At 41.5% G+C, this 11,788-nt stretch overlaps 2 protein-coding genes across 2 annotated transcripts; one reads left to right on the top strand and one right to left on the bottom strand.

The window, feature by feature from the left end:
* Positions 1–1,290, top strand: cart3 (cocaine- and amphetamine-regulated transcript 3). The gene is made up of 3 exons (XM_053865647.1): positions 1–276; positions 741–824; positions 899–1,290. The coding sequence occupies exons 1-3, from the start codon at positions 88–90 to the stop codon at positions 1,004–1,006; spliced, it is 381 nt and encodes a 126-aa protein (XP_053721622.1). The 5' UTR covers positions 1–87; the 3' UTR covers positions 1,007–1,290.
* Positions 1,291–6,946: 5,656 nt separating this feature from the next.
* Positions 6,947–11,785, bottom strand: cdkn2aip (CDKN2A interacting protein). Its single transcript, XM_053865432.1, has 4 exons — positions 11,542–11,785; positions 9,873–10,122; positions 8,784–8,908; positions 6,947–8,334 (listed from the first exon to the last, which is right to left on the bottom strand). The coding sequence occupies exons 2-4, from the start codon at positions 10,118–10,120 to the stop codon at positions 7,793–7,795; spliced, it is 915 nt and encodes a 304-aa protein (XP_053721407.1). The 5' UTR covers positions 10,121–10,122; positions 11,542–11,785; the 3' UTR covers positions 6,947–7,792.
* Positions 11,786–11,788: the final 3 nt, after the last annotated feature.

The following is an 11,788-nucleotide window of genomic DNA, read 5'->3' as shown; positions in this document are numbered from 1 at the left end:
AGTAAGGTGGAGCGAGCAGATGGAAGCAGTCAGATAAAAGGTGTTTGCTTGTCTGGGGTGGGCATTGAGACACTTGGACAGGGCCACATGCAGTCGTGCACCGGGACCATGCCGAGCTCCAGGCTCCTCAGCGGGCTGCTCCTCTCCGCCCTCCTGCTGCTCAGTGCCGCCGCGGAGCCGCAGCTGATGGACGAGGAGTCCGAGGAGGAGCTGAGCCCGAGAGCACTTCGGGACTTTTACCCGAAAGGACCAAACTTGACGAGTGAGAAGCAGCTGGTAAGAGCCGAAACTCTGACATGAGCTGAACTTTTTTTTACGAGTAAAACGGTAACTTCTATACCATTTGAATCTCTCTTGAATTAATCTTCGATTTGTACCTTTTTGAAAGCAAATGTACACATCACTGTTCAGTTTTAAAAAGACATTGATAATGTTAGACTGATTACTAAAAGGACTAAATTAAAACAACTCAATTATTCTATTCTGACAACGGAATTTCCTCCAAATAATTATAGTTATAATAATACTGACATGCGTTGCCTTGTACGACGTTTTAATTTATATTACGGAGTACCATCGTGTTTGTTATTCATAAAAAAATCACACAATAATGACATTGTTGCGGAATAAAAACCATCGAATTGCATATTTACGGGGCAATTGTTAAAAACAGATATTGGTAATTGCGAAAGAAAAAGTGTACCTGAAAGTCTCATGGTGCGTTTTGTGTCCCTTTGCAGCTCGGTGCGCTCCAAGAAGTCCTCGAAAAACTGCAGACCAAGAAACTGCCAATGTGGGAGAAGAAATTTGGACAAGTCCCAACGGTACTTTATGAATCGCTAAGAAGCATTTTGCCATTCTGATTTTGTGAAAGACTCAACCCTGTGTTTCCTCTCAGTGTGACGTTGGAGAACAGTGCGCGGTGCGGAAAGGCGCGCGGATCGGGAAGATGTGCGACTGTCCCCGCGGAGCTTTCTGCAACTTCTTCCTTCTCAAGTGCTTATGAGCCCAGATGTAGCGTTTTAATTATTTATTTACTTTTTTGGACGAGCGCTGTGGTATAGATGGGATGACTAACTGCAGAAAGAGTTGATGTAAATAAGTAGTGACCATGTCTGGCACCACACTAAACACTCACTGCCAATAAAGACGTTGTGCAATACGCACTGCAATACACACATGCACACACCCCCAAAATAATTTCAACTCTTGTCTGCCATTTGTGTATACATTAAAAAAAAATAAAACAACAGGTTTTGTAAAGCAGTCGAGTGACATCCTCTTCTTCCGGCCCTCTTTGAATGGAGATTTTCTGGAGAACATCATCTCATTTCACTTGAAGATTGGGGTGTTAAGAGTTGGCAAAAAACTCTTAATACCCCCAACCTGGCCTGGTGCTATTTGCACACAACCAAAACATGTGTAGTGAAATGACCACTGCTGATATTAAACTGAATCATGATGTAATCGCTGTTTTAGAGTTGTTAGTCTTAATATATATTTAGTTTATGCTTGATGAAGATAGTTTGGTTTTCACTGAAAGAGGCTAGAAAGGGCATGATCAGAGAGGGACAGCTCATGTGAGAGGAAGTTACACTGGAGACACATGTTGGATGAAGAATGTCAGAAATGAAAGTGCCTGACAAGAGGAAAAGACGAAGGCAACCAAGGAGGTTCACGGATGTGGTGAAGGTGGACATGAAGAGGGGTTCGTATAGAGGATGCATAAGGGAACTTCAGGTGGATGAGACTGCCCATCTGCGGCAACCCCTGAGTGGCAAATATAGAAATATTTACCCTGCACATCTGCAAATAATTTGCCTTAACAATTACATATGTGGTGACTTGAATCATGAGGTACATATATGAAGAGCATGAGAGCCATTACAAAGTACAAGTAAAGTGTCAGATTTGTCTTCCAAGTTTGAGTCATAAGTTTAGGGAACATATGAGAGTTCATAGGTTTCAAAAGCCAGTGTGATACAAGGTTGTCTAACTAGTGTTTCATACATGGATTTGACTGGACTCCATTAGTCCGACCCTTACTTCAAACAAAAGTGATCAGTATAGGGCCCGACGTCATTGCACTCCACCCCTACCTGGCCTTTCTTCATGATGAAAACAAGCCTCATGGCAAATGAACAAAGCATAAACAATTTAGCGTGCCCTCTTGAAAACTCAAAGTGAAACAGGAAGTGACAGGTTTGAACAGGAGTTAGGTAAGCTGCTTGTTTGGGTTTGATAAGGAAGAATGATGCAGACCTGACGTCAGGCTCCAGTCTGGCAAGCTGAAAAGAGATTGAAATAACTTGCTGTGGCTGCCAAAATGACACGAGGCAGCTGACACAGGAACTGAAGCTCAAATTGCACAACAGAAATTTTAATTGGTGTAAATAAAGAATCTCATCCTTCCTTCAACACATAACATCATGCACGAGTGTTGCGTTCATTTAATTTCACCAGTAACTGCATTATTTTGTGAAGTTTGTCCCCCCCACCCTTCCCGATGTCCTCCAGCTTTTCTATTTCTATTTGCTTAAAATCTATAGGAATTGATTTGGTCTATGACTATAAAGAAGTGTAATTCCATTTACATTTTTCTGTTTGAGACTTTCCAATAAAGAGCATGTGTCAGTCTAGTGTGTAAAACTGTGCTAAGCTTTGCCTCTTTAAATCAGTATAGCAACATATTCACACTGCATAGACAACATTTGGCCTCAATGTTGAGAAGTGAAGATGAATGGGTGGAAGGCTGCCATTACATTTCACCCAATACTACCCTGGATTTACTTTATCTACTAGTATCTAATCCTAAAGATCATTTATAGTTAAATGAAATGAGCTCAAAAACCATCCATCAACCAAAATTAAAGAATGGCAAGAAAAGGTATTTAAAATTTAGTTGTTTTGTAGAATATAAATAAAAATTAATGAAATTCTAATTACACCATGAGTGTAAGTGTTGTGCACGAGTGCGAGTGGTGACCAGCAGCAAAGAGACTCGACAATGAGAATACGATTAAACAATTAATTCACGCAGTAACACAAGAGCAGCCAGAAGAACCGAGGGCTTCACCAAACCAGGAGCAAAACGGAATCGAGGAATAAATCTGGCAACAGAGAGCAAACAAGAATCAGAACAGACATGGGATCACACAGCTGTCAATCACTCGTGGAGTACAAATAAGTTCAGCAACAGAAAATACACAATGATCAGAAACTCAATGTCAATAAAATATTAAGTCTAGTAAAATGCAATAGAAAGTAGCGTGGTGGTCAAAACTCACGGCTGGGAAAAGGGGAGGAAATGCATCAAACAAACTGAGAAAACAAGAACATAGCGAGGGAAAACTGACAGCGCCTGGCAGACCCTTCGGTTCTGCCAGCTTAACACTAAGGCAAAACAGACCAAGACTCAACAAGAAAGAGCCAAGTTACAATCGAGTATAAGAGCAGGCGAGTTGATTGCACCCCCAGTCTCAGGTGTTTACCATTAGCAGATCAAGCTCAGGCGGACATAGATGGGAGAACTCAGGAAGTGTACCAACAAAATAAAAGTGGATCTATGAGAATGCCGCTATATTAGTTTCCCTATTCCTATACAGGCATACAGAGGCACTTAGCATTCTTTTTACTTTATTTATGTCTTAACTCATCTTTTTATTTTACATGTGAAGCACAATAAATCCTGCTAAATTGTGGACTACTCATTAAAAGATATTATAACAAAACAAAAGGCATCCATTGAGAAGGACTGCTGTTTATAAAAGGAAACTCCTCCTCACAAGGAGTACAACTTCCCCAAAGTTTGGTTACCTGAGCTGAGGCACACATGGGGACAGGTCTCAACTGAAACATGACTTGCGCCCACTAGTGCCCACTACCAGAAACAGAACGAGAAGTTTGGATTGGACATTTTGTTACAATTTGTTACGATAGGTATGGGTGAATGGTCGCATGTGGCCACACTTTGCCCATCTGTGGTCTCTGGGAATCAGATGGTGATCTAGAACGTGACCAAGGGATAATCTTGTTCTGTGTCCCGTTGTCAACAATTCCTAGTATTTTCATAAAAAATTGTTCAAAACCTTTTCCTGTTTTGGTTGAAAAGAAAAGGCAAAAAGACGTCTGAACACACAAAGTGGTGCTCTGAAAGTTAACTCCATGAAAAGTCAAAAGTTGTGAATCCTCCCTTCAAGCGGGTGTTTCCATTAACTTAACTGCTAAAAAACGAGGGTAACGAAGTCACAACTAGTACAGCACAATTGTACTCTAGAAGGAGTCGTTCATTACGAAACTTTGTTGCACCTTGACAAGATAAGCCCATCGGAGAGTAGTGGATAATTGCTACCTTCAAGATTCAAAGTAAAAAGTGGCAGTTGAACAGACTTGCACTGGCTTCACTTTGAATAAAAGATAGAGCATAGTGGGTTTGACATCACTTAAATTCTATATTTGATCCAACATCTATTAATAATTTAGGAATGTTGTGTGTGGGTGTGTTTGCCAAGTCAACAGGGAAGATTGTTCCGTCAATCACACAAACCGCACATCGGGAGAAAACTTGCTATCATCATTAATATTTCACAGGTGAAGGATTCTCTTGAGGTCCGACACCTGAAGGAAAGACCACAATCTCCACTCCCCACTGACTGCTAGGATCAGGGGTGTGGAAATGACTTCTCACAGTATCTAATCTCTAACCGGGAAACTTCCGAACCAATACACACTTCGTGTCCGCGAGGACTCATTCTATAGAGAGGCTGAATTCATGGTGGCAAAACATCAGTAGTGGCATTCTGATTTGCACATTAGGCAGGAGGTTGTGGATCACGATATCTCCCACAGTTTTATCAAATCCCAGCACTTACTCTAGCGACTGATTCATAGGGCAACAAGAAGGCAGTGACATTTGGCCGACTTGACTTCAAGGAGGGCCGTACTTTCTCATGACACCAAGGATTTGCGGTGGAACTCCACAGAGAATCTACCTCCAGTAGCGCTGCCAGTGCTGGTGTGTGGCCTGGCTTATTGCCAGAGCAGCCTTTGCTAGCACATCCGCTGTGAGTGGATGACACTCAGGTGAGACGTGACAGATGGAGGTTGACGACTGCAGACTGAGGCTCGGGGATTATTGATGTGGTGATGGATGGAGGCGCAGATGACAAATGACCTCTTCTGAAATAAAGAGCACTCGCCTGGAGACACTGGTGGATATTCACTGCTCGATACATCAGCTCCCTGGTGTTCTCCAGGCTGTGAGGCTGATGCATTACATGTGATCACACATGGGTCTGTGTGCAGCTGCCACTGTGGCCATTATTTGCATTCATTTATTGGACCATCCAAAGTGTCTCTGTTTCTGGGAAAAGTTGGCAAAGGAAAGCAGACAACTTACATCATGCACACCAGTTGAGATCAGCAAACATAGTCATAACTAAGGATGTGATGCGTGAGCCATGTATGCACCTCCTGGATGTGAAGTCCATTGTGATCCTTTAGTTTGATGTCAGGACCCGTTCAAGATTCAAGTCCAATGTTCCAGTTTCAGCCCCACGTGTAAACTGACTGGGGAACAGTCAGATGTCCACCGTCTCTCACATCCCCAATGTATCACTCATGGGCCTTCTTTTCTTGGAAGGACTGGTCTTGGAGAGACACTTCTTCACATAGAGAGCAACTTGTTGAGGTGGTTAAGGGGAAAGTTTTGACCATGCAATTATGCATAACAAGGGGCTGTTTTGCCCCTTGCACCCATTGCAAAGATCCAGTGGCATGCAATGGCATGGTCGATTATTATTAAAATGAAAAAAAGCTGAAGGCTTTCAAATTATTTGTTTGCAAAACTGTGGCAACCCGAGCTCAGTAGGATCAATATTAAAGTCATGATAATTGTGGTATTCATATATTTCATGAAAAAAGTGGTATATTTGATGACATTATACATATGAAAGTGAGTAATGGCTGGTTAGGATATCATTGTCTGGCCTAACAATACACCTGTGTTGTTTCAAGGTGTAATAGTTCCACATGAGCCTTCCTTATATTCACACAAATCCCTTGTTTAAAAGACACCCTGTTTAGTGAGTGTGAAAATCACTGAATATCCATCAGACATCAGCGATCAATGAAAAAAAAGAACTAAATGAAGACCATAAATAACATAACAAAAATATTTCACCACTCCTCACCACTTTAAACACAACTAAAACCAAAACACAGTGTAAATAGAATTATTGGCTGTTTTTGAAACAAAAACAAGGGAGGTAGAAACAGGACTTGACAGTGTGACTGTGAGGGCCGCAGTTCAAATGTAAATCACTGTATATTAGTGTAAAACCATTGACGCTTCAACTGCCCCAAACCAATATGGGCACCTGAGAGTTCAACGTGTGAACAAGGGAGCCCTCCAGTGGTACATCAACATCAGTGGTACCTCGTTTGTCTTCGTCACATGTGTAATGGAGTGAATGAGGGAGCTCACTCATCTGAACGTACACATTATCAGCAAAACAAAAAACAGATCAGTTTCATTTCAGTTTGATCAAGTGAAGCCGTTGGATCTCTAATGTCTAAAGTACTTAGTTTTGATGTAAAATCTTGATGTATAGCTTATGACACATTGCTAACAATAGATGTTTTAGTTCAGTTTCATTAAAAGCACATTACGGTCTATAGCATCATGAGCTCGGTCTCTGTTGATAACCCTCATAATTCAGTACAAGAGGCGTAAACAAACATCTGTTAGATAAGTTAGGTTTTCAATTGCAGTGTCAATCTGAAGTGTGCTGCCATGTTTTTTACGTGGCAAGCAAGAGGAAAAACAAAATCAATATCCTCTAAAAGCAGCCGCGTAGAGTGTAAAGGGCATTTATTTTAATACAGTAACACAAATTGAAGAGAAAAAAAATGTTTCAAGTCAAAATTGATTTCTTTTGTTTATTAATAAAAGGGGCAAACAGGACCAGAATTGTAAACACACAAAATTGAAACCAGGTAACGTCAACACAGGGAGGAAAAGTCTAAGCAAAACTACTGCATCTCAGCAGTGGCATTATGGCGAGTGTGTTCGCTGGTCAAGAGATGAAGAACCTCAGCAGGAGATAGTTTCACATAACCAGTCATGGAATGAGGATTCTTGTAGATTTCGCAGTGCAGGAATCTGTTGTAACAAGTCAACATTGTTGCACCACATGAGTGAAGCGCTTCAACGCTGCTTTGTGGGAGACAATAAAGGTGTTAGACAACCACTCCTGTTAAGAAAGGCAACTAATATTATTAACCAAATCAATATATTCAACAATGAAATGAACATTGAACTTAAAACACTACTGTATTAAAGAAAACTGGCACAACTTACAAATGAGCTTGTTTTAGAGTCAGTTAAAACATTGATTGAAAAACGAATAAGCAATGTGTAATAAACTTGAGGGAACAGTTGCAACACTGAAGAGTGTCGGAACATTTTTAAATCAGGAGAGCTCACATCATTTGTATGTAATTCTTCTTTCAGCAAGGCAATCGCCTCAATTCAGAGTAAACAGAAATTGTGAAAGAAACATTTATTCAGAAACTATGGAAGATGACAAAACAGGACGATTAGAACCCAGATTTGAACCTGTAAATGGACCTAAAAATTACCTGAAGAACTTTACGGAGTTTGACTCCCAAGTCCTGTTAAGTTGCAGCCTGGTCCCGATTATATGCAGCAGCGTCAACACTACAACTTCACTCACATGACATTACATTTCTGTTTGTGTGACATACAAACAACTATTTTCCAGCCGTTGTCCTAAAAAGGGTAGCTGAGAGCAGGAGGAAAGCCCTGAGTCCGAGGTTGTTCATCCAGCAGAATTAAATCCTCTACATCCCTTTCTTTGTAGCGCCGCCTGGCGATCTTTACTGTTACTTTTCTTCCCTGAAACACTTTCAGAGCTTCTTTGGAAGCCATTGCCCTAGCTGCAGCTTCATCCCGTCCGTATCCAGTGCCCATGTAGACAGTCTGGCAGCGGATCTCGCAAACGTGCCCTTCTTTTTGAGCACAGCCTGCGGGCAAGCCTTTGATATCCTTGAGTGGCACAAACACACAGGTCAGGGTCTGTTTACAGGACTCCACACAGCTACGAAGTATTTCAAAGTGGTCCAAGTTTGGACCGAAGCCGCCTGCCGACACCAGCTTCCAGGCTACAGATTTATAAAGGCGGTTGAAAAAAGGCTGGTGCTCCGCCGGAGCTTGAGGGGTGGGTCCAGATTTTCGTGTGCTGGCTCTGCCTGCAGGTCGACCCTCAGACTCATTAGATCTGCTTTTTTTCACGTAGCTGTCAGCATCAGCCTCTGGAAACGAAAAGGACAACAAACTTAACAACGGAAACCACACATGGAATAAGCAGCTAATGAGGAAACCAACTGCAGGTGTGGGAGTGAAAATATGGACGTCATTACAGTAAAAGCTGCGACAACAGCACAAACAAGCGTCGAGCTAACAAGAAAGAGCACACACATCTCCACAAACAGAATGGACAGAAAGTCAAGCGTGGCTTTATAAGATAACCCATCATTAGCTGTGCTAGTGTGCTTCTAGTCCAGTCCATATTAGAGTTGAAAGTGATGTTGTACACAGTGGGATTTTACACCCAGGACAACTTCAGTGTTTTTCCTCACAACTGACAAATCCTGAATAGCTTTTAACAAATAATGTAATCCACTTTCACCAGGGACCGAATTTTTTTAAGTTATTGCTGTAGACGTAATGTGAGGTCCAGCGAAAACATTTCTTCCCTTACCATATGTGGCCGCCCGTTTTTCTCTGACCACGGCTCCATCTTTTGTTGTTCTGTAAACTGGAGCATCCTTGACAACGATGCCTTCACCCATTGCCTTTAGCTTTTCCATAACAGTGGAGGGGTAACTTGGATGGGCAGAGAAGAGAATGTCAGTCAAATTATAACAACTGAAGAAACCAATGACAAGTCCCAGAATTGTTTCAAAAGTAAAGCTCATGGTTTTGTGAGCACAACTGGCAGAATAATAGTGATAGTTTAATTTTCAGCAACACGTGAAATACACAATGCCTTTAATTTGTTAATTAAACAATAATTTTTATGACACTGGCGTTAAAGAAACAGTATCCGGCTTACGGAAAAACAAAAAATACAGTAGTGCCTTGGTTTTTGAACATCTCGGAATTCGAACAAAAATCTCTAGATTTTTTTGCTTCAGATTTCGAACGAAAATCCAAAACTCAGACGCCCCCGAAAAAACATAACGTGCGTGGACCGATCAGCTGACCCACAACGCGCTTTGTTATTGTGTATAACGCAGCCTCTGTATGCAGACGTGTCCCGTTAGCTACATTTGTTTTTCTTCATATTGAGGTGTAAAACCTTTCCTGTCTCCGCACTGGACCGTGGTAGAGTGTCACAGGGGAGGTGCTCGCTCTCAACACCTCCGAGGCTGGAGCACACACTCCAGGGTTTGATGTCCTGTTGTGGGCTGGAGCTGGGACAGGGATGAGGCGAGTCTGGGACAGAGCGTTACTTGGTTTATGACTTTGTCACAGCCAAACTGCACAGAAGCGCACATTCAGAGCTGGACACGCACCGGACACCTCTTCACTTCTGGAGAGACGTCACTCACTCGGCAACCCCTCCCACATGCAGCGGCCAGCCTATTTTAAGGCTTAAGGCTTTTCTTTTTCCATTAATTGTAATGGGAAAAATCGATTCAGACTTCGAAAAAAATCGCTTCTGGAACGGATTGTGGTCGAGAACCAAGGTACCACTGTACTTGACATCTTAAAAATATAAAAGTTTTGCATATAGTAACACCACACTGTTTGCAGATATAGATTTGCATTGAGTAATGTGATCTACCTGCTTCCCAGGAAGACATGATTGGCCCAGGCTGTGGACATAGAAAGCAGCATGTCCAAACTTCTGTCACAGACTCCTGGCTTCACAGAAGGGTAAGCCTCCATATTTTTCAGGATAAACTCCCTCCGAGCACGCCAGTGTTTGCTGCTCTCACTGTAGGTCCTGAAGGTTTCCACCCACTTGGCCACCTCTGGATTCTGTTCTAGGTACTCTGCAACTGTGTCCTGTTGACTCCTCTCACCCGCCATCCCTGGGGAAACAAAACATGTAAATGAATTTGGCAATAAACATAAACAAAAATATGTACAATAGGACAAACAGCTTGTTTCTTGAGAACACAACTCATCAGAAAGTACTGGTAGTTGGAATTGATGACATGCTTGTCATATTTTTTATATTTAGGACAGCACTCCAATGGAAAAAAAATCAACATTAAACATATATTTAAGGACCCATTCCTGATATTGTATCAAATTGTGATTTGCAGTGCCATATGCATTTGAGCACAGCTCCAACATGTCACTATTGATCTGAAACAATTCCTCTGCAGCATTACATCACATCATCGTCTCCAGAACACATCAAAAGAGCAATTTTGTATTCAAGTTTTTATAACAAATGTACACATGCAGTGACCATCTCATCTCTCTCATCAGTGAACAAAATTAACCCATTACGTATTTATCCATAAATAATTTCACAGATTTAACTTTACCAAGAGACTCTCACACCAGAGAGTTTTTGTACACACATAGCATACAGAAGCACAGGGAGGGGGGGCTTCACCCTATCTAAACAATCACATGGCTGAGACACATTGTTGTACATTTTGGACGTTGAAGTGGGCGTCTATCGATGTTGAAGTTTTGTGGTTGTGTATAAGTGTAATAAGTGAAATGTGAAATGAAAGTAAAAGCAAAAAGTCGTCCGTTCTCGTCACTTATTTGTTTCGATGCTGGCAGCTGACTGTCCACACTGTGGAGGTGTGACCCACGACTGGATGTAAACTCTTTACAAAATGCATTCCACTGACACAACACACACGGAACCACAATCCTATCAAGAGTATATTCGAGTGTGTTTTTGAGTATCAGATATGAATGCATTTGAGGGTGCATTGTTATATGTACTAAGACATGGTATCCAAATATGAACAATGTTATATTAAGGTGACTAACTGTTCAAGTTAACTCGTGGTTTTGTTGCTTAGTAATTTGTCTTCTGTTAGTGAAGTGGTCAGTAGTCGTGAAAAGGAAAATACAAACAGAAATCGGAGAGAAATAGTCGAGGACTTTGGAAGTCTCGTCTAAGTACAGTCGCGTACATCTTTTCACATTTTGTAAAAGGCAACATATTTACCAAAAACACATCTAACAACAGTTTTAGTAACTGTCGAGCCTTTTCCGACAATGGGTTCAAACTATTGGGCATTTTGAAGGCGGCTTTGCTCAAGCGTACTCATGTCTGCTTGTGTTAGCATCCTGGCCATTTAACAAGTTTCGATACATATTAGTTAGCTGCGACACATTAGCCACGCGGATATCGCGTACACAATATACAGCGACAAAGCTCCTACGACGGAATAAAAACCAAAGCCTAGCAAATAAACATCCCATTACTAATGGTTAACAAGTGATTGTAGGAAATAAAAAAGGCACAAAACACTGACCCGTCTCCGTTGCGAGGTGTTGCTAGCTACTACATGACAGAGTGATGACGACAGATTGAAGGCGTTTTGAGTTTTGATTTAAAAACTACATTTCCCTTTGAACAATAGACTTGCAGTATATGCGAATGAACGTTTGCGTCAAATTCATTCGATAGCTGATGTAAACACAAACCACCTATTTATTATAGCGTTGAACATAAGATAATGGTAGATCAGATCTTCCAACAGTAAAACTAGCACAATATAC

Source organism: Synchiropus splendidus, chromosome 5 (assembly GCF_027744825.2).
Source record: "Synchiropus splendidus isolate RoL2022-P1 chromosome 5, RoL_Sspl_1.0, whole genome shotgun sequence".
Classification (NCBI taxonomy): Eukaryota; Metazoa; Chordata; class Actinopteri; order Syngnathiformes; family Callionymidae; genus Synchiropus; species Synchiropus splendidus.
Note: the sequence above shows the minus strand (reverse complement) of the source record. Positions and strands in the feature narration are given on the sequence as shown.

Excerpts from the sequence above, each read along its gene's own strand:
- cart3 (XM_053865647.1), top strand. The coding sequence starts at position 88 with ATGCAGTCGTGCACCGGGACCATGCCGAGCTCCAGGCTCCTCAGCGGG. Across the intron at positions 277-740 it reads TGACGAGTGAGAAGCAGCTG|CTCGGTGCGCTCCAAGAAGT; the intron begins GTAAGAGCCGAA and ends GTCCCTTTGCAG. Across the intron at positions 825-898 it reads AATTTGGACAAGTCCCAACG|TGTGACGTTGGAGAACAGTG; the intron begins GTACTTTATGAA and ends GTTTCCTCTCAG.
- cdkn2aip (XM_053865432.1), bottom strand. The coding sequence starts at position 10,120 with ATGGCGGGTGAGAGGAGTCAACAGGACACAGTTGCAGAGTACCTAGAA. Across the intron at positions 8,909-9,872 it reads CATGTCTTCCTGGGAAGCAG|TTACCCCTCCACTGTTATGG; the intron begins GTAGATCACATT and ends TGCCCATCCAAG. Across the intron at positions 8,335-8,783 it reads AAAACGGGCGGCCACATATG|AGGCTGATGCTGACAGCTAC; the intron begins GTAAGGGAAGAA and ends TTTCGTTTCCAG.